This window comes from Manis pentadactyla, chromosome 15 (genome assembly GCF_030020395.1).
Source record: "Manis pentadactyla isolate mManPen7 chromosome 15, mManPen7.hap1, whole genome shotgun sequence".
NCBI classification, from domain to species: Eukaryota; Metazoa; Chordata; class Mammalia; order Pholidota; family Manidae; genus Manis; species Manis pentadactyla.
Genome location: NC_080033.1, coordinates 3,546,468 through 3,570,271, shown reverse-complemented (window position 1 = coordinate 3,570,271; position 23,804 = coordinate 3,546,468). Strand labels below are relative to the sequence as shown.

The following is a 23,804-nucleotide window of genomic DNA, read 5'->3' as shown; positions in this document are numbered from 1 at the left end:
CTATCTAGAATACACACCAGCCAGGATGGGGGTGACTCCCCTGCCCCCCACCCACCCACCAGCTGTTCTTAAAGGACCAGATGTCCTTTCCAGCTTTTTAGCCCCCAGTGGGGGGCCCTGGTGTTTGCAGGCCTCTAGCCCTGAGGATGGGGGAGGAGGGTACCCAGTACTTGGGTCTGCAGAGCTGGGTCAGGGTAGGCCACAAGATTGCCCAGGAGAGGTGCCCAGGTATGGGACTCCATCCAGCGTCTCCCTTGCCTCAGGCTTATCACCTGGTGTATTTAATCAGGGGTGGCTTTCCCAGCCCTGCCCAGAGCTCAGGCTGGCAGTGCCAGGGGTGACAGAACACCTGAGACCTGTTAGCGAGGGGAGAGGGGGTGCTGGGACCCGTCAGTCCAAGAACTGGGGTTTAAGAACTGAGGATCCTTCAGATGTGGAGGACAAAGCCCCAGGGTCCCTAATATTTGGGGTTGGGAGAGCTGCAAGATGTGTGGGTGAAACACCTGGGTAACCACAGGATGGATCAGAACGTTAGGGTCTTCCCAGATTTAGGTGAGGTAACCTGGATTCTGTGATCTGGGGCAACCTCGAGTCCAAGCTGTATGACTGCTGTGCGGTGGTGGTGCACATTATCACCCCCCCACTTCTCCGTGCATCTGCTGCCCTCTGTGCCCGGCATTCCCCCTTCCTGGAATCTCCACTTCACGGTTGCGGGGGTGGCGCTGGGCTCTTGGGGCGGCCCCCTCCCCTTAACCCCTGCTTTGCCGCAGCACACTAAAGCTCTGCGTTATGACGCCAGCGAGCAGGAAGTCCTGGTTAATCATCAGCTCACCTGGACAGGTGCGGGACAAGGCCGCGCACATCACAAGAGGCCGCGGGGGGAGTACCTTTTACTCCGCCAGTCACAGCGTTTTAGGGTGGCTGCCATTTAGGCTGGTTTCCCAAGATGGGCGCGAGGAACACAGTTTATGGCACCACCAGAGGTGAGAAGCATTCTGATTTCCAAGAACTCCATTACTGTACCCCGTGGAGGTAAACTTTCTTTCCTTGGGCAGTCCCTCTAGCAATCTAACCTAATTCTCTCCTTCCCCAGCAAGAACCTGCTGCACTTCCCTTCTAGGCAGCCTCCTGTTGCCCCTTTCCCCTCCCCTCCTGTGTTCAGGAGTCCTCCACATTCTAGGTACACGGGATGAAACAGGAGAACCTAATTCCCGAGCTTGGCTGTGTCTCCCATCCAAGACCCAGCCCCTCTCTGAGCCTCAGTTTTGTCATCTGGAAAAAGGGCTGATGAACAGACCTTTCGCTCAATGGCCAGCATTTATAAAACCAGCCAACAGTCCGCCTGAGGGAAGGGCGCCACCTGGAGGCCACAACAAAGCGTCCTCTCCCCTGCAGGATCAGTTCGATCCCAAAGGGGGCGCAGCATCTCACATAACTAAGGGACCAAGAAAGAAAGAAGAAAAAAAAACCATCTTTCGGTTTATTGAAGGAGGAAAAGGAAAAGGGTGGGGTGGGGATGGGGGGTGAGGTGGGGAACAATAAAATGCTTTTGCTTCATTTATCAGAGTGAGATTTCAGGAGGCTCCTTCTCAAGGAGGAGGGGGGCATCTCTCCTCCAACTACAAGCAGCAGCAAAGCCAAGCCAAGGAGAGGAGAGGAAAACTGGAGGGGCCAAGGGACCCCCAAACACCCCCTCGGACAGAAGCCACAAGCGTTCTCCCCCCACCCTCAATGCATCTACCCCAGGGAACCCATCTGGGATGAAGGGGCGGTATGTACACAGGAACGGGTGGCACCGGGCTGGGTGGGGGAGGGAATAACTTATCCGCAGCAGCGGTGAGTGGCAAGGGAGTGGGGGATAGCAGACTAGTGGCAGTGGTAACCTAGGGGTCCCGTTCCTTCTTAACCTTGATATCTCCAGCAAGGATGGTGGCGATCTCGCCCTGCATGAAGGCCCAGGGGACAGAGGAGCCCACCAGCGGGCACTTGTCTCCACTGGGGCAGTACACCTCGCCAGCCGGGCCCTGTGCCTTGATGAATTCCCGGGAGCAGGGAAAGCAGAACTTGTGTCCGGGCACAGAGGGGCACTGGACGAAGTGGGTGTCTTCCAGCCGCTCCCGGCATAGGGTACAGCACAGGGGGGCTCCGGGGGTCGCCCCGGTGCCGCCACCACCCACGCTAACAGCTTCTGCCCCCGCTGTGGGGCTGACTTCTGCCTCACCGTTGCGGGCCACTAGACGATGCTGGACTGGCGGCTGGGCTGTGGAGGAGGCTGCAGGGCTGGCACCCCCAGCACGCACAGGGCCCCCACCCCCACCAGGGTCCTTGGGGGAGTGGCCCAGGGCCTCAGCCACATTCTTCAGGGCAGCAATGGGTGAGGGCACACCAGGGGTGTCAGCAGAGTATGGGCCACCCGGTGCTACCCAGTGCCGCTGCTGCTGTTCTTCGGTGGTCATCTTCCCAGCCCCCTCACCCTCAGGCTCAGGGGATGCCTTGCGACGGCGGGGTGTGGGCGCCAGGTTCCGGGATGGGGCTCGAGGGGGTGGGCCACATAGAGCAGCAGGGGCCGGTTCTGGGTACTGCTGGGGCAGGGCCTCGGCCGGAGCTGGTTCGCGGAAGCTGCGGACACCATCTGTTAGCAGCTCCCCCAGCTGGCGCCATTCCCCTGAGCCGTGTCGGCGTTCATATTCGAGGTACTTGAAGCCTGATGAGGCCAGTGCCTTGCCCGGCTCCCGAAGAGCATCATGAAACATCTGGCGAGCCACGGCCAGGACTCCTGCATACACGTTGCCAGAACCACAGGGGTATTCGGTGAAAAGCTTCAGCTCGAACTCATAGCCTGGCGGGCGGGCAGTGGCATCGAAGGCGAACACCCGCCCCACCAAACCGTGATCCTTCTTGAAACGGACGTTGAAAGGAGCACAAGCAGACAATGCCAAAAGCTGTTCCCGCACAGCTTTGGGGCGCCCATGCCACTCCTCTGCCCGGCCCCGCATGGCCTCGTTCAGTTCTGCCAGACAGTCCGCATTCCTCTGCTGCTTCTCCTTCTCGAAATCGGAGCCGAAGGCTGGACGGACAGGACTCAAGCCGGGTGCCAGCGTCAGGCCTCGGCTTCCCAGGCCAGACACCGCAGCTGCCAGCAGCCCAGGGGGCATCAAGCCGGGCATGGAGCCAAGCAGGGCCCTCCGCGCCCCCTCTGCCACGACCTCCTCGCGGCCCAGCCCATTGGCTAACCGCGACCCCAGGGTGTATTCCAGAGCGGGTGAAGGCAGGGGGAGGCGGCCCGACGATGTGGCCCTGTCATAGCGGTCCTGGGCCGAGACGCCGCCGCCTGTCCCCGACGGCTGTGGCTGGGCCTGCGGAGGCGGCAACTGAGGCCCCTGTGTGGCGGCCACCGCCAGGTCCTTAGTGGCCGGGTGCTTGAGGGCCGGGGGCCCAGGCGAGCGGCCCTCAGGGAGCACGTGGCTGCGCTTAAGCTGGCGAGCGGCGTCGATGAGCAGCTCAATGCGATCCGCGCCCTCGAAGTTCACACAGCCGCGGCACACGGCCTCGCTGAAGTCCCACACCATGGCCCACGGCATCTTGGGCAGGTCGCACAGGTAGCACCACTGGCGGCGGGACGCCTGCACCGACGCCATGGTCCCCGCGCGCGCGCCGCCGGGCCCCCGAATTCCAACCGCCGCAGACGTTCGATTCGCGCAGCCGACGGTCGATTCGTATCCCCGGGACCGCGCGAGCCACGGTTGGGCCTCCGGGGCGGCCTCCCCGCGGAACCAGGCCCGGCCCCCCTTCCCCGCCCCCTGGGCCCTAAGCCTTTTTCCTCGCTCCCGCCTACTTGGAAAGGCAGGCAGAGTCACGTCGGCGACCCCTCCCGGTCGGGGCTCCGGGCCGAGGCGCACACAGCTCGCGCCCCGTAAAGGGCCGCGGGCGCGCCGCCTCGGGGTCCCGCCGCTCCCGCCGCCGCCGCCGCTGCAACGGCCGCCGCCGCCGCCTCCACCTCCTTCTGCCCCAGAGGCCGCTTCGCAGGGAAAGTTACATAACGCGCGGGCAAAGCCTTCTGGGAAATGTAGTCCCGTCGGGGGTCCCTTCTTAAAGGGGACGGCAGGCGGTGGCGTGAGCAACTGTTACCGCTCTTCGCTGCCGGGCAAGCAGTTCAGTGGGCTTTGGAGAGCTCAGTCACATGGGATGGAGGCGGAGAAGTGTTACGAACTGTGAGAGCTACCATAAATTCAGAAATTTTAGGGAGGGGACAAGATTTCGGGCGTCCTGTTTCTGCTCCGACTTGCTGTGCATACACGTTGCTTTAGGCAAATTATTGCCCACTCCGAAGCTCGGTTCCTCGCCCATCGAAGGTGGGCCAATGGCTAGTTAGAAAGGAAGCAGCTCCGGGGGCTGAGAGCTGAAAATTTGGTGGAGGGGAATTGACCATTTGGCACTTGGTTTAACCCAGACTCTTGGTTATCAGCCTTTAACTGGGGCCGGCAACAGCCGCAGACAGAGGAGGACTTGAAGGCCTCCCGCCAGTTGCCTCATCTGCTAAAGCGAATAGCTGAGCGTATCCCAGCTCTGTTGCAGTCTTGCCGTCGCGCTCTGGTTTCCAAAGGGTTACGCGGTCCAGTTTCTCAGCCCCGCAATGTCACTACAGTTCCCAAAATGCTCTGCGAGGAGGACAAACTGACGCACTTCCGCTGTATAGGAGGTTGGGGGAGGCCTTCCCGATTCGGTCTGTCCTCCCACCTTCAATTTCTGGGGCCCCTTTCAGTGTTTTCGGAGAACCGGGTAGAGGGTATCCTCACCCTTTCCTGTCCCAAATTTTGGGGAGGGAATGGCGGCCAGAGAAGACGAATTGAGTTGTAGGGAAGGAGACCCAAGCGCCAGACCACCTTACTCCAACCTTGAGTGCTTACTGATAGGCCCGAACAGGTCCAGGCGACCCGTTTTTAATTCCTGGCCTGGGGAACAGCGCTAGGCAGGCTGAGGGTAGTAGGTGGGGGGAAGAGAGACAGGTCTGTTTCTAACCCCCACAGCCTCTTCCTCTTACTAGGCCTGGGTACGTGTTAAGCGCTCAAAAATATCTGAATGACTTATCAAGAGTTACGTTCTTTAGTGGTTTTCAAACCAGTCAGGGGCTGCCTGTAGCCCCCCACCTCCTTCCTATTGCAACCATAGCTGCTCTGATTTTGTTATCCAAACTTCAGTCCCAGCTTCACAATTCTATTTAACACCTGTAGTATTTTAACACTTTTCTTGAAATTGACTCCTCTTAAAAAAGCACTACCTACTTTTGCCTCACCCTAAGCAATACAGGCATACCTCAGAGGTATTGCAGGTTCCCTCCGTTCCAGACCACTGGCAGTAAAGCAAGTGTCATAATAAAGCTAGTTCCAGTGCACATAAAAATTAAGTTTATGGTATACTGTATACTGACTGTAGTCTACTAAGTGCTATAGCATTATCTCTTAAAAAGAATGTGTACCTTAAAAATACTTCATTGCTCAAAAATGCTAACCATCACCTGACCTTTCAGCAAGTCATAATCACTTATCACAGATTACCGTAACAAATACAATGAAGAAGTTTGAAATATTTTGACAATTTCCAAAATGTGACACAGAGACATGAATTGAGCAGATGCTGTTGGAAAAATGGTGCAGATAGACTCATTTGATGCTGGGTTCCCACAAACCGTTAATTTGTAAAACTGCAGTGTCTGTGAAGTACAATAAAGTGATGAGCAATAAAATGAGGTATGCCTGTGTTATGTGCACAGTCGTGGGTATGTCTTAGCTATATTTTTACGAAGTAAGTTAAAACTACATCTAGAACCATTATAAAGGCCATCCATTGTATCACCTAAAATTACCCTTGGGCCATGCCTTAGTAAGAGTCAAGAATTCTGGCCAGAGGCTGGCATCAGGTGGATGGGATTGACCCTGAGAAGTTTAGGAAAACTTCTCAGGAAAAAATAGGCGATCCCTAGGGTATGCTTTTCATTGGATACCTTGAGGAGATAATGTGAGCATGCATAGAGAAGCTTAGCACAGTACCTGGCCCAGGAAAGGAGCACCAAAAATAGAAGTTTTTTAAGCTACCCATTAATTCAAAGATTCAACCCCTTTTCCATGCTGGGCTATGCTGAGAACACAGCAGTGATTGAGACAGGATCAGGCCTTGACCTGATCAGGATTGTCCTGGTGATGGAGACAGACATTCATTTAAATATACTGAAATTATTACTTAATGCATTTAAAAATAACTGCTGGGGGAGAGGGTTATCAGGAAAGGCTTATCCGAGGTGGTAATTTGAGCTGGGACCTGAAAATGTAGTTGTAGAAAGTAAAGACTCCTAACTAAATCTTTAAGCCCATTTTACAGATGAGGAAAATAGAGGCCCACCGTCACACAGGTGGCTAGGGCAGCACCAGGGGTTGAGCCATATCTGACTGAGTCCAGGGTAATGATTATCTACTTTGCCATCAGGCTTTGCAGCAGGTTTGGGAGTAAAAAAGAAAAAAACGAACCAGCTCCTGCCCTTGTGAAACTAGGGAGGAAACATGCCTTAAACAGATGAAGGCACATGTCTTTTAGGAATCACAGGACACAGAGAGAATCTAAGAAGCAGACCCATCCAAGGCTGGGAGAGGGAATCTGGATGTTATCCTGGAGGAGATGACATCTAGGCTGGTATCTGAAGGATGAGTAAGTAGCAGTAAGAACTGAACACAGGACTTGATAGATTTAAGGGGAAAAAGAAAAGGCTGGAAAACCATCAACTCCAACTTCAAGGGGTGTCACCTGCCCATGGAGGGGTGGGGCAGGTGTAGGTGCTGGAACCCCAGGCCTGTCTCAGACAGAGCCCCAAGTAATTGTATTAAAAATAAGTTTATTGATATCTTGTCACCACTGGGGAGAAAGGAGGGGGTTGAGCTCTGCAATGGGAGGCAGAGGGCCCAACCCACGCCTCCAGATGAGAACTCCATCCCCCTCTCCCTAGGGTACAGACTGCGGTATCCTCTTTGTCATCCATATTCTGATTTGTCTTGCAACCGCTACCCCCTCCAAAGTCTGGGTTGGGGAGGTGAGGAGGCCCCTGTGGGCCAACTCTCTTCAAGTCAGGACCAGGAGTTGTTAGGGAAGGGGCAATGTACACACCCCAGAAGTTCCCTCCGCAACCCACAATGGGCAACAATAAATAACATAAAATTGATGGCTTAGAAGTCAGGGTTAAGGGACGCAGCCAGGCAGACAGCGCTGTACTGGAGAAAGGGCTGGGGGACTCATCAATGAGGCCCCCTGAGAATCAGGCACTAACTAGTACAGGGAGTGGGGTGCTCACGTCCCTGCAGCAGGGGGCCAGGGTGCAGCTGGGATGGGGAAGGTGCATGGTCCTCCCCACCGGTCTAAGCTGAGGGAGAGGGTGCAGGCAGGAGCTTAGCGAACCCAACATCAGATTTCACGGAGATTTCCATCGCCCCCGCCTCTTCCTCACAGGGAATCCTTTCCTTCTCTTGTGGGGGGGTGAGTCATGAGGAGGGAGTGGGGCTGGAGGCAACCGGGGGACCCCCTCCTCACTCCTAGGGGCGATGATCACCCCCCTGGCTGCCACCACTGCCCCGTCCACGACAGCAGCCACCACAGACACAGGCTCCGGGGTGATCTCCACCTTGGGGACAGGTGGGGGCAGGAGAGGTCTGGGGGGTGGAGGCGGGGGTGGGGGTGGGGGCGGAGGCGGGGGCAGCCGGTCCACTGGGGTTCCTGGTAGAAGGGGCAGGAGAGCGCTGAGGGCCTCACTCAGTTTGGCCAGTCCCTGCTGAAGGGTGCCAGCCAGCTCCCGGATGGCGTTGGCAGTCTCCTGCTGGGCCCGCAGCAAGTCCAGGGAGGGATCTGGGGCCGAGGGCGTGGGCGGAGGCAGTGGAGGGGGCGGGGGGCTGGGAGGCAAGGGTGCCACTTGGACCTGTTGCGGTGGCTGGGGTGGTGGCGGTGGAGGGGCTGGGGGCGGCGGAGACAAGGCTGGGCGGGGCAGCTGGACCGTCTGCAGGGCTGGCGGGGGCGGGGACTCACGCTCCTTGGGTGGTGGGCAGCCCCCTTCCTGGGGACTGCGGGAGGGCCCAGCCCAGGGGTCTGGGCTGCTGGAGCCCCCCTTGCTGTGGGCTGGCGTATCTGTGGAGAGACAGACCGATGTAGGTAAGTTGTGTGTGACCCGAAATGCTTTCCCTTTCTATCTCCCACCCACCCTGGCTCCAGAGCCGTCCTTTTAAAACCTAAGGCAATCCATGACTTGGAGCAGAAGCCCCACGACGGGTTAGCCTTTGTACCCAGGGCAGGGAGTCAATATATTTAACAACAACCTGGTGGCCAAGATGCCAGCCTTAGTGAAACACGGTTGTGGAGGTCCCCTGCTGAGCCGGACAGCCATTGTTCTAGAAGGCTCCTTAATCATCTGGACACTCTATGCCACAGACACCTCTCAGGCCACATTGCTGGATCCTGCGGTCTGGGAGGTCTGGGAGAGAGGTGGGGTGGCTGGAAGAGTAGTGGGACTTCTGCTGGTTGAAAGTAGGGGTTCTAGCCAAGTAGGATGGCAGGGTTTCAATCTCAGCTCTGGTCTGTACCAGTTCAAGCCCAAGCCTGCTGGGCTTCCTCCTCTCCTCTCACTTGGAATCTTATCCATGCTCATGAACTTGAAGGCTGTCTGCATACAGAGGCTCCAGGCTGGACTGAACCTCTCCCTACAGCTGTGTACCTGTCAGAGCCCCTCTATCATCTAATGCTGCCTCAGACTCGCCTGCCTGCACTGAGCCCATCCAGCTCTCCCCTCAGCCACCCCCATCTCAACTGATGGCTCCACCCTTCCAGCTGCTCAGGCCAAAAACTTCTACTCTTTCCCAAGACGCGATCCATTGGCTAACCCAACATCTAACCTCTTCTGTCCACCTCCACGATCCCCAGCCTGGTCCAACCCCCTCATCTCCCACCTGGGCCACTGCAGTTGCTTCCTTGTGGGGCTCCCAGCCTCCACCCCTGCCCCTTACAGTCTGTTCCCTACCAGAGCCTCAAGGTCCAACCAAAATAACACGTCGGTTATACTACCAGGAAGAAGCAGCTACTCACAAAGTAGTAGCTTTGGACCACATAGCATATGACCCATTTATATGAAATATCCGAAATAGGCAAATCTACAAAGACAGAAAGCAGATTAGTGGCTACATAGGGCTGGGCGGAGATGGGGGATGAGTTGGGGGGTGATGGCTCAGAAATGTGGGGTTTCATTTTGGAGCAATGCAAGTGTTTTCTAAAAATTGTGGTGATGGCTGCACAACTCTGTGAATGTACTAATGCCAATGAATTGTACACTTCGCAAGGTTGGTTGAATGGTACAGGGATTCTCTCAATAAAGGTGTTAAAAAATATAACTTAGATGTTGTCTTTCTCTGCTCAGAACCTTCCTGTGGCTCTTATCCCACTCAGAGAAAAAGCTGTCTTCAAAGCCCCCAAGGCTCTTCACCATCTGCCCCCATTGCCTCCCTGACCTCGGCTTCTACCCCCTCCCCTTTTTCCCTTGGCTCTTGCCACACTGACTTTCTTGTTGGTTCTCAAACACATTAGGCCCACTCCTGCCTCAGGGCCTTTGCACTTGCTGTTCCCTTGGCCTGGAAAGGTCTTTCCCCAGACATCTGCCTGGATTCCTCCCTCACTTCCTCAAGCTTCTTTTCAAACATGGCCAACTTGGGAAGACTTTCCTTGACTCTCCATCTAAATGAGGTCCTATCCCTTCCTTCTCTCCCTCCTAACCCTACCTGATTTCCTTTACAGCATCCTTTATCTCCATCTGGCATGGAATCGCGCTGTTTCCTTCTCCTGATGTCAGCTTCACCAGGCAGGATTTTGTTTTGCTCACTGCCATTTACCCAGCACCTTTAACAACGTCCAGCCCAAAACTTCTTTAATGAGAACATCACTGTGGCTTCCAGAGAGTCAGCACTGATTGGGTACAAGATCCCAAGTCCCTGTAGCAACCCCTCGCACCATTCCCCAGCACTCACAGGGGATACCCAAGCCCTTCCCTAGGGATACAAGGCCTCAGCTCTTGGACCTTTCTGTCCCTCTTCCTTGCCTTGGGGCTAGTGCATATAACATTCCCTCCACCAGGGTCACCTACCTCCTGGCAACACCTGTTGGCCAGCTCAGATGTTCCTTCTGAGAACAGCCTGCCTCGCGCTCTTAGGCCAAATCTGATCACTCTGTTCTTCAATCTCAAAAACCGCCAGTCACCTCCAGCCCTGAATGCTGGGAGGTCCAGCCTCCCAGGGCCGGCCAGATTGGGGAGCTCAGGGAGGGCCAGGAGACGATAAGCAGAGCAGACAGTTGTTGGACACTTTCCTGGCCTGACTCTGGGCAAAGTGGCTGAGCTCTCCTGTGTTATTTCACCGAGTCTTCTCAGTCATTCTCTGGGGTAAGTGTTATCATTACCACCCCATTTTACAAATTAGTAACTGGCAGCCCAAAGAGTTGTCACAGAGCTGGTGAATGGGAGAAGAGGGATTTGGACCCAGGCAGGCTCCCATGCTTTTAACCGGTCGTGGGCAGGGCCGTGGGCCCAAGGGCAGTGAGTGTCCCTCATTAGGGGTGTAGGAATTGCTGCCACTCAGCAATAGGACTTTTCTAGTCTTCTGAGTAAAAACAAAGTGGCCCAGCCTTTGCACCCACAGGACTCTCAAGGGTCGGGGAAGGGCCACTATGAGAGTTAAAATCATTTCTTTGCAACCTTTGGGACTGTTTCCCCAGCTGTAAGTGTGTGTGTGTGTGAACACAGCATCAAGTGATCTGGTGACAGAGCATCTCCATGAGGGCCATTACAGAGATGAATCAAATCACCATGAACACAGGGCTTAGGCCAGGGTCTGGCATATAGTAAATTCTCAGTGTTGGTATTGTTTTTTCAAGTTATCAGGTCAGAAATAAATGGTCTTTGGTCTTTGGTAGTCTTGTACAGGACAAGAATACCTTCAGCTGTCCCTATACAAGCCCTTCAATCAGAATAGTACCTCTTTCATGATTTTACACTGTAGGTAATGTCTGTGTGAGATTCTAAGCAAGGACGCTTTAAACACATTCCTGCTTCAGGGCCTTTGCACGTGTTGTTTTTTCCAGCTGGAGTGCTTTTCCCCCAGATATCCACTTCTGGAGGAAATCTCTTGGCTATCTCTATTCAGGTCTCTGCTCAAATTTCACTTCTTTCGAGAAGCCCTCCCTGACTAACCCTGTCTATAGCAGTCCTCCCCACTGACTTTCATCATTCACTATCTTCTTAACATGTTAGTTTTTTATTTTTTCTTCTTACTGCCTCCTGGTTCCTGATCTATTTGGGGATTAGTTGTTTGTGGTCTGTCTCCCGTAACTAGAATGTCACCTCCATATAGGAAACTGCCTTTTCTCCCCAGTATCTCCAACATTTAACCCAGTGCCTGACTCAGAAAAGGTGCTCAATAAATATTTATTGAATGAATGAATGAATGAAGGGGTTGCACAACTTTTGAAAAAGAGTGCCATCTCTGCTCTGGTTCAATGGGGCCATTTCATAGACAGAAACAATGGATTTGATTCATACTGAGAACAAGGGTCCCAAGTGTTTGTCTCTCTCTCCTGCTCAACACACTTCCATGCCCCCCAAATACCTGCAAATAAAGTCCAAAGCGCTGACCTTTGCTTATAAACCACACGTGATCTAATTCTGGCACACCTAGGAACTCTCAGTCAATATTAATTGTTGTTATTTACCAGGCAATCTAGCCCAGTGGTTAAGTGCATGCACTGTGAATAGAACACAACCTATATTTGACGCCCAACTCTTACTACTTACTTGCTGTGTGACCCTGGGTGGGTGAATGAACCTCTCTGAATCACAGGTTCCTGAACTGCCTTGTTTGATCATGTCTATATCCCTTCCTTTCTCAAAACCTTCAGTGGCTCCCCATAGCATTTAGAATAGAATTCAGACTCCTTACCCCAGCCCAAAAGGCACTGCATTGCCTTGCCTTTGCGACCTCTGATCAAATCTCAAAACATTTTCTTTCTTTAGTCTCTTTACTCTTCCCCTTCCTTCTCCCCAAATTTGGAAACTTCTCTCAGTTTCTAAACTTTCTTGCCTCAAAGCTACTGTACATGCTGTTCCTTCTACCAGGAACACTTTCCCAGCTCTTCTTCATCCTCACTCTGTATCTCAGATCTGATGTCTCCTCCTCCAGGAAGCCCTTCTTGACCTCCCAGGCCGGGTCAGGTGCCCCCTCTGGACTCCTACAGCCCAGCCCTGCCCACTCAAGAGTCATCACTGTCTAGGCACAGATCTGTTTCCCCGACTGGACTGCAATCCCCAAGAGGGCAGGGCTGAGGGTGTCTCAGCACTGGGTAGGTGCTCAGGAAATAGCTGTAGAAGAAATAATAATCCAGAGTCAAGGCTAAGTGGGAAGTCTTTGTACTCAGCTCTCCACACACCCCCTCTACTCATGGCCTGACCTTGGGAAAGTTACCAAACCTCTTGGAGTCTTTGATTTAAAAAATGGTGAAACAATTTGTACCTCACAGCATCGGTAATATATCAAAAGTTAACAATGGACGTTCAGGAGGCACTGAACTAAGCAATTTATACATATTAACTTATTTAATCCTCCAGCAAGCCTTTACGGTGGTGACTTTTTTATCCGTACTTTACAGATGCAGAAACTGACCTGCAGTAACTTAACCCAAAAATGACAGCTGGGTGACAAAGTTGTCATTGGACAGTCTGCCTCCATAGTCCCCACCCTACACTGTTTAATGAAATCCTGCCTGTGCTGATGATCCCAGGTGCGGACTCTGGAGCCAGGCCTCCTAGGTCTGCGTTCCCTTCCTGACTCTGACAGTCGCTAGCTGGGAGACTTGAGACAAGGCATTTCACTTTTCGGATCCTCAGCTTTCCCCGTCATGTAATGAGGATAACAACAGCATCCACCTCGCAGGGTTGTAGTGAGGATGTGATAAGCCACGTAAAGGGCTTGGAACAGTGTCGGGCACACAGCAGACTCTGCTCTTGCTAAAGTGATGGTGAAGGAACTCACCTGCCCGTCGGTCTTCTCTGCGGTCCTCTGACAACATATAGCGTTGGGTGCAGGTGCTTGGGGCGGGTGGCTGTGAGGAGGCAGCCGCGGAGGGCTGCTCGGCCCCTGTACCAGCTCCTGGTCCCGCCACACCGGGCCCCAGGATGGCAAAAATGGTCTCCTCCTCGGCCGAGAAGGCGTCCTCGGCTGCAGGCCCCGCGCCCTGAGTTGAGTGCGGCACGCGAGCCAGCTTTTCCTTGGTGCGGCGCTTGAAGTCGTTCCAGCGCTTCTGCACCTCCTGGCCAGTGCGCTTCCAGCTGGTGATCCCGTTGATCTTGGCGGCGATGCCGTCCCACACGCGCCGGCGCTCGGCTACGCTCACCCGACGGCTCTGCGCGCCGTAGAGCTGCGGGTAGTGGGCGCGCACTTCGCGGATCAGGATCTGGTTCTCCTCGAACGAGAAGCGCGGCTTGCGCAGCCGGGTGGTCTCTTCCGCTTCGCCCGCCGCCGCCGAGGCCATGGCGCCCCCCGCCGCCGGCCGCGGGCCGCCAGGCGCATGGGGGGCGCCGGAGCTGCGGGCACAGGGCGCAGGGCGCTGGCGGGGGCTAGGTGTCCGCGAGCCGCCCGCCCCACCCTGGCCGCCCAGACACCGGGCTCCTAAGTCCCCGGGGCCAGGGGTGGGGTCGGAGGGTGGACAGGGAACACTGGCCGCAGGGAGCAGAGTACTTAATACTAGCTGATACCGCTGAGCGCGAGTTCTGTGCCTCGCTCAGCGCAAAGTGCCAAGCTGTGGAGTTAATGGAAATGGGGGGAGGGTCTCGGGGGATGGTGGGCATGAGGAAAAACGAAATAAGAGGGGGTGTCTGCAGGAGTTAGAGGAGAATGGGGGCATAGGAGAATGCGAAATGGAAGGTGAATGAGGGTGTCTCGGGGGGTCGAAGAAGCTTGGGAGTGATGGGCATAAGGAGATATTGAAGGCGAGGTGCAGCAAGAAGGGGGGATCTGAAGGGCTCTGAGGGGTGCTGGGGCAATGGGATGTCTGTAAGACCATATGAGAAGGGGTCCTCAGAAAAGATGTCTAGGAATAACGGTGAGTAGGGGGGCTCCTAGGACAGTGGAGGAGCTGGGACTATAAAATATTAGCGACTAGGGTCTGCAGCGATTGTGGGGGCTCTGAGGATTGCCAGGAATTAAGCGGAGCTCTGGGGATAACAGGGGTCTGGGAGTAGGAGGGGATAACGGAGGCTATGGGGGACTCCAGGAAGAGTGAGGGTCGCGGAGGGTGGGGACCGAGTCGGGCCGCAGGTCACTCACCGGCGCCGCCGCAGACCCCGCCTGCCCGTCGGTCAAGCTCGGGCTTCTGCGGCCTCTTTCCTCCCCCCCGCCTCTCTCTACCCACTCTGGGCCCCGCCCCCGGCCGCCCCGCGAGCCAAGGCGCAGGCGCATATAGCGCCAGTCGGCCCCCAAAGCCCTTACCATTTGGGTTTCACGCCCCTCCCACAGCGCAAGCGCAGAATTACCTTCTACCGGCCGCCAGAGCAGGCCGCAGCTGCGCAGGCACAACATTAGCGCGGCGAATAGCCTCCTGATGCCACCACAGCGCACGCGCAAAACTCTGTCGAATGCCTGCGTACCTCTCCCTCCGCGCTAACCAAGATACCGGGGGCTCTGTCCCTGAGCAGTCCTTGGAGGAGGAGGGAGAAGTGATGTAGAGAGCGCTGCGACCCAGCGGTCTCCCCGCCTTTCGGACAGTCTTCCACCCCACCCAGCACCTGATCTATGCATGTGTCTCTTTCTCTTCGAGAAGGGGGAGGGAGGCGGCGCTGGAGGAAAGAGCTTCGTTTCCATGACAACTGCGTGGGTGGGATGGGGGTGGGTGGGGGTGGTGCGTAAGAAAATAGGGTTGTGCCAACCCTTCATACACGGCTCTGCGCGGGATCTGCTAACCATCAATTACCCGTAGGGGCGGGGCACCCTGGGGACAGTCCACCCGTGGCGAGTGCAGTAACCATGGCAACTCATCAACCTTCCAACCCTGCCTGGGGTGGGCGGGGGGCTTGTCCACACATTTACGTCGTGGCGCGGGGAGAGAGATCATACGTGAAGCTTCTTAGCGAGTAAGGAGGTAAATCCTGGCTCAGGCATGACTTTAAGCAAATGCCGGGCGGCAGGAAGGAATCTACAACATGGGTTGGGTGAGCTGGAAGGCAGGATGGTGGAGTCAAATCGATTTAAAGATATTTCTAGTTTATCATCCGGCGGTAGTCCTCAAGGCCATTCAACAAACGGTGCTTCATCTATTCAACAAGTACTTTTTAGTGCTTGCATGGTTCTAGGTGCTATGAGTACAAAAGATAAAAATCTATACCCCCATGGAGCTCACATTTTAGCTGGAAGAAACAGACAAATAAGTAAGATATGTAAGTCAGAAGGTGAGAAGTATTATGAAAAAAATCTAACTAGGAAAGGGGATTGGAGAGTATGGTGTTTGTATGTCTGTAATTTTAAAATGTGAATAGGTAAGGCTTCCCTGAGAAGTTGACATTTGAGAAGAGATGCGAAGGAGGTGAGGGATCAAGTGCTCCCAGGGATGGGACTGTGCCTGCTGTGATCCAGAGGAAGGTGCAGAGTTATATCGAGCAGAGTCCTGTGGGTTACAGTAAAGGGTCTGTCCTGTACACGAGGTGAGAGCCGTGGGAGGGTCCTGAGCAGAGGAAGGACATGATCTGACTCTGGTTTTAACAGGATTCCTCCAGGGAACTGACTCTGGAATGTGAGGGTGGAAGCTAGGTGCCCGGTGTGGTGTAGACTACAGTGGTTCAGGAGAGAGGTGGTGGCTCCACCCACCATGGTGGCCGCAGATGTGAAATGAAGTGGAACCATGTACAGGAAGTGAGAAAGAGAGGAATCCAGCATGAATCCAGTGTCTTTGGCCTGAGTAACAGGAAGGAAGGGGTCATCAGAAGCAAAGATGAGCAGGGCTGCAAGAGGATCTAGAAGTTCAGGTTTGCCCAAATTTGAGGTACTTTTCAGTCAACCAAGTGCAAATATCAGGTAGGCAGTCGGATATTTGAGTCTGGATTTTAGAGGCTGGGTTCAGTCTTGAGATAGAAATTTAGGAGTTATCAGTGTAAACATGACATATGGATCACTAAGATTGGGAGAGGTTAGCAAGGGAGCAAATGTGGACAGAAAAGAAGTCCATGGCCAGAGGCAGGCATACTGCAATGTGGAGGGCTGGGATCAGCAGGAGACTAAGGAGGAGTTGGTGAATTGAAAGGAGAAACAGGGCTGTCTACTGTCTTGGAGGCCAAGTGAAGTGCACAAATCATGAGGATCAACAGTGCCAAATGCTGCCTCGAGGACAAGTCCAGTGAACCTGAGAACAGCCTCCCGGAACTAGCAATATGGAAGTCATCAGTAATCTTGAAATGAGCGAGTTGGGTGGTGTGGTTGGGGCATTAGCATGATTGGTGGGTTCAAGAGAGTGTTTAGAGAAAGCAGGTGTAGATGATCCTTTCTAGCACACAATGGGTGTATCTGGAAGGGGGCATGGGATCCTGAGAGGTTTATTTAAGATGGGAAATGTAACAGTATATTGTGTGCCAATAGGGATGATCCAGAAGAGGGGAGGTGGATGCTGCAGAGGAGAGCAGAGAGTTGCTGGAGCAATGACCTTGCGTAGGCATGGTGGGTGGGACCCAGGGCACAAGTGGAGGGTGGTCTAAGGGGCATGGGCTCTTCAGCCACAGTAAACAGTGGGAAGAGGAGGGCAGGGAGGCAAGCAGGTGGCAGAGATGCGGTGGCAGGAACATATGAATGTTCTCTTCTGGTTCCTTTTGTTGTCTCAGTCAGTAGAGTAGGAATCAGGGTCAAGGGTGAGAGGGCTGTGCTGGAGGTTAGGGGAGAGAGAGGAGAAAGCTTGCAGTAGTGAGTGAGTGGCCAGGGAAATGTAGGCAAATAGAACCAGTCACTTGAGGTTATTGAATATTAGTTGAAGTGAGATGAGTTTTCCTCTCATTTCTCACATTAGTCTGAGTGGGTGCAGGTGCAGAGTGGGTGACAAGCTGACTTTCACCAGGGCTGGGTTTATGTATGATATATGCTGTCCCACACATACCGTGTCAGGGCTCCGGGTCCAGGAGTGAGAGGCAACCCATGCAGGGCCTAATGGGCAAGCCTAAGAAGCTCGAAAGCAATCCTACGTGGGTTCTAAGCAAGGAAGAACATTGTCTAGTTTGTGCTTTAGGAAGATCCCCACTTGCTGTTGTGTAGAGGCTGTATGGGAAGGGGCCAGACTATTGGCCAGAGTCAAGGGAGAGATCTGGGAGCGGACACAAGGGGGCAGCGAGGAGACTGAACCAAGCAGTGGTAAGACTGGAAATGAAAGACATTTGAGAGGCAGACTGTACAGAGCGCTGTGACTGTCAGGCTGGGGAGAGAAAAGGAAGACATGCAGGTGATGCACAATCCTCTGACCCAGGTCCTGGTTGGGAGCATGGGGTCAGTTAGGTGCTCAATGGGTGCTATGGGTTGAGTTTTGTCCCCCCCACACACAAAAGTAACATTGAAGTCCTAACCCCCCACTGCTTCAGAATCTGATCTTATTTGAAAATAGGGTCGTTGGAGATGTAATTAGTTAAGATGAGATCACACTGGAGTAAGGTGGTCCCTATTCCGTGACTGGTGTCCCCAAACCGGGACCCAGAGCAGGAAGGGGTCCTGGGTTCCTCCCATGACATGCCCCCCCTATACATTCTCTGACTCAGGCCACCTGTGGATTGGTCCCTAAGTCCCAAGTTTGCACACACAAAAAAAACAAAACACCCATCATGCACCTCATACTATGTCCTAACTGGCCCTATACCCCCTACAGAGACCTGGCTGTCACCTGGAAGTCTCCCTTCCCCTGGGCAGCCAGGGCAGGCAGCCAGGATGCTGTGGCTCCAGAACAGTCTGGGCTGAGCTGGCAGTTGGGTCTAAACCTGGTCGGGAGCTCATGAGAAGGCTGCAGGTAGACAGCCGTCGTCAGGAGGGCTGGGGGAGAGCGCCGGGTCAGGGCACACTGTTCCTTCAACTCCTTCCGTGGTACCCTGGCACTTAATTCCCCTGAGATAAACACATGGCTTAATTCATTAAAAAACCAAAAACCCGAACACTTGGGACCACTAACTGTTTGTCTCCAGCCCTCTCCTCTGAGCCCCAGACCTGGGTGACCAACGGCCTCCTGAATGCTTCGCCCTGGATGTCCCCAAGCCCTTCCTGTCCACACTGCAGACCAACCTCAGCGCCGTCTGCCCTCCCTTCCAGGTCTAAATTCCTGCTCCCACCCACTGTAATTCCCTGAGGACACCACCCCGGGTGCTTTCCATAACTGCTGCCCACGCTCTGCCAGAGTTGGTCGCTTTATTAAGCTATTAAACTCTTCTTTGCCACCCGTCTTAGAGCCATCAGCTTCCTGCCTGCTGCAGCTCTCCCTCCGTCCAGGCCTCCCTCTAGGGCGCCCCTGTGCAGGCCTCAACCTGCTGTGCCGGCATCCCCCAACTCTGGGGCAGACATGTTTCTCTGTCTATTTTTTGGCTTAACGTGGGGGTCTGTGTTGTGGGCAGCGCTGCATTTTTGGAAAAGGACCTGTGAGCTGAGGTCCCGAACTGGGGTCTCCCGTTCTCTATGTGAGCAGCGTGTGTGTGAGAGGAGTCCACGGTGGGGCAGAGTCGGAGCATGCGCAATAAAGTTCCAGTTCTCCTGGGGTCTGCAAGAGCCTGCCCACCCCTTCTGCCCCTCTGATCTTACCTCTTACTCCGTCAGCCTCTTGCTTCTCCTACAGGCACAGCAGATTCAGGCTTTTGAACCCTCTCTCTCCTCTGTCTGGAACGCCCTTTCCCAGATAGTCTCTGCTTGCCTCATTTCACCTGGATTCTGTTCAGATGTCCCTCCACAGAGAGGCCTTCCCTTACCACCCGGTATAAAATCTTCTCCTTTCACTCTCCATCCCGCTATCCCGCCTTCTCTTCCTTCATCGTGCTAACCACCACCCGACCTAATATATATGTATATATTATATGGGTCGATTGATTGATCTTCAGTGCACCCCTTCCTAACTAGAAAACCAGTCCCCTGAAGGTGGGAGTCTTGTCTGCTTTACTCAGCTCTGTCCCAGCCAATGCCTGGAAGGTGTCTGGCACAAAGTATGTGCTCAGTACGTACCTGTGGACCAGTGGAACAAAAAAACTAGTATCATATGCAACGTGCATGTGTGCATTTTCCCGGGGAGGTGAGGTGGGAGTAGGGGGACCTCTCCAATGGGGTCTGGAGCCCAGAGTTTAAGAACTACCATGAAGTCGGTCATGGAAGACATGTGATCTAGCAAGGCAGGAGGGGGATCCCAGGACTGAGCCCCAGGAAGGCTGTGGAAAGGGAATCTGGGATCCAGGTGGAGGCTGGGACTTGGGGACCAATCCACAGGTGGCCTGTGTTGGAGAATGTATGGGGGGCATGTCATGGGAGGAACCCAGGACCCCTTCCTGCTCTGTCTCCCAGTTTGGGGCAATTGTGGATCCCCCACTCCCTCTCCCAGACTCGCTCAGAGGGCAGGGCCAGGTGAGAAGACAGAAACAGACAGAGCGGTTTCAAAGACAACCAGAAACACTCTTTATTCACCAAAGCTCAACACCCAGGGCCCCAGCCCTGAGACAAAAACCAAACAACTTAAAATCTGACTGGGGCTCTTCTTTTCTTCCCCACTAAAATAAAATCTAGGCAGTTGCCATTCCCATCCAGGCACTAAAGCCCCCTTCTTGTCGGAGCTTCACTGATTTAGCTATTGGAGGATGAGAAAAGGAGAGGGAAAAAAAACACCCAACATTTAGCAAACTATTGTGATTTGGGGGTGGGTAGGAGGTGGTGGAGAAAGGCACTCTCGCTGGGGGAAAACACCCATGGGTGGTTTGAGATTGGGGTTAGGTGCACGGGGAAACTGGATGAACAATGGGGAAGGCAACCAGGGGAGGGAAAGGCTGTCAGCTCACCCCAGGGCTCTCCACTCCCAGATAAACCTTCGAAGACATGGTGCCCCTCGCAGTGTAGCCCCTCCCTCCCCCAACTCCTGATGGATGGGCCACTGACAGCACGGAGGGAAAGATCCAGGGTGGTCCACAATGAAACCGTGGGTCCACAAGTGGCTGAAGAAGGTAGACAAGGCTGGTGTGAAGTCAGAATCCCATCTTCAAGCTCTTGAGCCGGAGGGTTGAAGCCACGGAGGTCAGGAAGGAGGCCATTCCCTTTGTTTCTGGTGGTAGGACACACCACCATGCCTTGTTCACTCTCTACAAATTCTGAGGCCTGGCCTGCAAGAGCACAGGGGGTTCCAAAAGGTCCAAGGACCCAAGAATTCCACAAGGAAGGGAACCCAGGCTCTGAGAAGTTCCAAAGGGCAGGGCTAGTGTCACCAGAGGGCCTCAGAAAGACTGAAGATCCATGAACTGTTGTCCAGAAGAGCCATGGGGTGTGCGGTCCAAGGGGCAGGGGACCTGTTGCACCAAGAATTCACAGTCTCCCCCAGGACAGAACCCCAGGGGCTGAGAAGTCCCATGGCAGGGCTGGTCTGGCCTCCCAGCAGCCTCCATTGTTTCAAGATCCAGCAGGGATGGAGTTCTGTGGCCACAGGTTCCAAAAGACTGGGTGGGATGGAGAGGGTGGTCCAGGGACTTGGTAGGGACTGAACAGCAGGGTGGGGTGCGAGGGGATGGGCACCTCGCGGTCCTCAGTGCTTGACCTTGCGGCCAGACGAGTTGCGCCCGCTGCGGCGGTAGAGAGACTGCTGGCCCCCATTGAGCGGGCAGTACTTGAGTGTGTGGGCCTGGCCACCGGTGGCCCCACACAGGGGACACACATAGTGCCGCAGAATGGGACACACCACCACACCTTCTGGTGTCTTCAGTTGGTGTGAGGAGTAGACGTGGTGAGACTCCCCATTGTGCTTGCAGAAGTTGCATAAGGGGTCTGGGCCTCCACTGCCACCCAGCCCTCCCAGCTCCTGATCCTGCCCCAGCTGGAGTTCAGGGCTTGGATCCCCCATCCCTTGGGCCTCTGACCTTTGCCCCTGAGTCTGGATCAGTGACAACACCACCTGACTCAGGTTGAAGTAGTCCTTCCACATGTCGAAGGCTGGCAGCTGCATGGCACCCAGGCAGGGGTGGTGGGTGGCTGGAGAGAGGCCGGGCTGGAGGCTTGCAGGCAGGAGCAGCAGGTGGTTTTCTGGAGCAGAGAGGAACTGCACCCACTTTTATACTCCCCAAAGACCCTTCTAAATGAAGGAGGAGCTTAAATTTAAAGGGCCCACTCCCTACTCTCTACTCAGGATTCCCATCTGATTTGAATCCCCCACGGAGGTCAGGAAAGAGACCATTCCCTTTGTTTCTGGTCCTTGCTCTGCCTCCGAGTTGCTCTGTGATCTCTGGCCCTTCCCCTCCCTGGGACTCAGTTTCCCTGTCCATTCAAGAAAGCTCCATGCCTGCAAATGCCCCTCACCCGCATCCTTATTCCAAGGCTGGAGGCGTGTTCTGTCCATATGCTCCAGAGCCACTCCTAATAGCAGTAATAGCTCCTACAACAAGCCAGAGCCCGGGCTGCACAGTTACGCTCGGGATCTGCCCTAATCCTCACAAGTCCATGTAGGAAACACAGTTACAAGCCCATTTTATAAATGAGTACCTGGAGCTCAGAGAGGGGAACTCCTTGGCCCAGTCACACAGCATGTAATTGACAGAGCTGGGGCTCTAATCCAGGTCTGTGGGACTCCAAAGCAAGTGCTCCTCCTGCCTTTTTGGATTAAAACCTCACTTTTGTCAGGTCTTAAACCAGGAGCCACTTTTTCAACAAATATTTATTGAGTGCCTACTACAGTGTTCAGTGTTTTATAAATGAGATCTATATGCATAATTTGAACCTCATAACCACTCAAGGAGGTGGGCACTATCATTTCCATTTTTTAGAAGAGGATATGAGGCTCAGAGAGGTTAAGGAATGTACTCAAGGTCACACAGTAGGGAAACGGCAGACTTGGGATTCACGCCCAGGTCTGGATCCAGAAACACTGGAAAGTGATCTTAGAAGCAGCAGAGAACATTGGCATGGTAGAGTCTCACATAGAACGCCCTGCCTTGGCCCTGTGCACTGTGTCAAATCTTTCCTGACCTTCAGGACCAAGCAAGGGCCTAGTCTCCTGTGCTCTCCACCTCCAGGAATTCTCCCACATGGCAGTGATCTCCATTTGTCACCTTGACCACTCAACACATAGTCACTGAGGCCTCTTGTGATGGGCACTGGAAACTCAACACTGACCGTGGCTACCTTGCGTCTGTTTCATGAGCAATGAGTCCGTCAGGGGTACAGTTAGCAAATGAGAGAACAATGGACTGAAAAGACCCGACTACATTAGACAGGGTGCTCTGAGAGAGGCTGGGCTAGGGAGGTGACCTGGAAGCTGGGACCACAAAGAAGAATCTTTCAGGAAGAGGAACACAAGCTATGGAAGCCTGAACTCTGGGGACAGCAAGGGGGCTGGGGTGGCCAGAAGGAATGAGGGTCCCAAGATAAAACCAGCCCAGTATGCAGGGGCTGGATGCCATGACTGTGGATTTCCCTCAGGGAAGGTTTTAGAAATGGTGGGGCCATTTGGGGTTTGTTGCAATGACTGGAGGCATGACTGGTTTTAGTGAACAGGGCCCAGGGATGCCAGATATCTTGATAACCCATGCAACCAAGATCTGTCCTGGTCCCCACCTAACTTTCCAGTGTCCCACTGGATACCCGTGTAGGTAGATAAATACATTTATGACGGCTAGAAATTAACTGTGTTTTTACAGATAAACACTATGTGCTTTTGCAATATTTTAAGATACATCGACTTGTCCTGGAATGCAACTACTATGTGCATCGTGGCCTGCCTATTTTTGGTTTTGTTGGGAACTTTATCCAGAGTTGTTCATTGTTTCTAGAAGCCACCTCACCCCCAGGCAATGCTGAGTAGCCAATGGTAGCTGTCCAGACACCACAGTTTGTTCCCATCTCATTCATAGTGAGTCTACTCAGAGATACTAGTACTAGCCTGATGAGATGTTTTTTAGAGTGGTCGTGCCTGAGCATTTGTACATAAAAATATAGAACTATTTTATTATAAATTGCTGTCTTTTAATTTTTCCTCTGTGGTTCCATTAGGACACAATTTTAATTTTTGAAAATAAAATTTATGTATTGGTGGGCTATTGCCTATGACTTTAATTTCAGGATACTAAAGGGACATTTAAAAATGTGATATAAAGAGGGTGTTGGGTCTCATGGGGTTAAGAACCAGTCACGTAGCCCCAGGTCAGCCCATTGGTCTTTGTCTTCAGAGCAATAGGGAGCCACTGAAGGATACCTTCAGTGGGGGACAGACCTATGAGAATTATGTTTTACAACACTCAATTCTGGTTGCTGTTGATTGAATAGGGGCAGTGTGGCTTTCGCCATCAGCGTACATTGTCTTGGTTTGGTGAGGGAGCAAAGTCTGAACAAAGTCTGTTGAGAACTCTGTGATGGCAGACGCTTATTAAGAAAGAGCTTAATAAATGCTTACTGAATGACTGTATTATTTTTGGGGATCAGCTCATGATTGGGGGAAGACGAAGGGAGGAATTCATGAGTGTCACAGGAAAGGTCTTGGGTTGTCATTTCCCAGCTTTCTGTAAT

The 23,804-nt window shown here is 53.8% G+C and overlaps 3 protein-coding genes across 4 annotated transcripts; all 3 read right to left on the bottom strand.

Moving 5' to 3' along the window:
• Positions 1 to 1,451: 1,451 nt before the first annotated feature.
• Positions 1,452 to 4,003, bottom strand: IRF2BP1 (interferon regulatory factor 2 binding protein 1). The gene has a single exon (XM_036885459.2). The coding sequence runs from the start codon at positions 3,636 to 3,638 to the stop codon at positions 1,884 to 1,886; it is 1,755 nt and encodes a 584-aa protein (XP_036741354.1). The 5' UTR covers positions 3,639 to 4,003; the 3' UTR covers positions 1,452 to 1,883.
• A 2,860-nt stretch (positions 4,004 to 6,863) lies between these two features.
• On the bottom strand, positions 6,864 to 14,833 carry MYPOP (Myb related transcription factor, partner of profilin). Of its 2 annotated transcripts, none has more exons than XM_057492955.1 (3): positions 14,594 to 14,833; positions 13,095 to 13,645; positions 6,864 to 8,160 (listed from the first exon to the last, which is right to left on the bottom strand). In XM_057492955.1, the coding sequence occupies exons 2-3, from the start codon at positions 13,591 to 13,593 to the stop codon at positions 7,454 to 7,456; spliced, it is 1,206 nt and encodes a 401-aa protein (XP_057348938.1). In that variant the 5' UTR covers positions 13,594 to 13,645; positions 14,594 to 14,833; the 3' UTR covers positions 6,864 to 7,453. The 2 variants fall into 2 exon arrangements, with proteins under 2 accessions (XP_057348938.1, XP_036741531.2); XM_036885636.2 differs by lacking the exon at positions 14,594 to 14,833 and adding an exon at positions 14,388 to 14,506.
• A 6,002-nt stretch (positions 14,834 to 20,835) lies between these two features.
• NANOS2 (nanos C2HC-type zinc finger 2) lies at positions 20,836 to 21,252 on the bottom strand. The gene has a single exon (XM_036885900.2). It carries the CDS (start codon positions 21,250 to 21,252, stop codon positions 20,836 to 20,838), a length of 417 nt encoding a protein of 138 aa, XP_036741795.1.
• Positions 21,253 to 23,804: the final 2,552 nt, after the last annotated feature.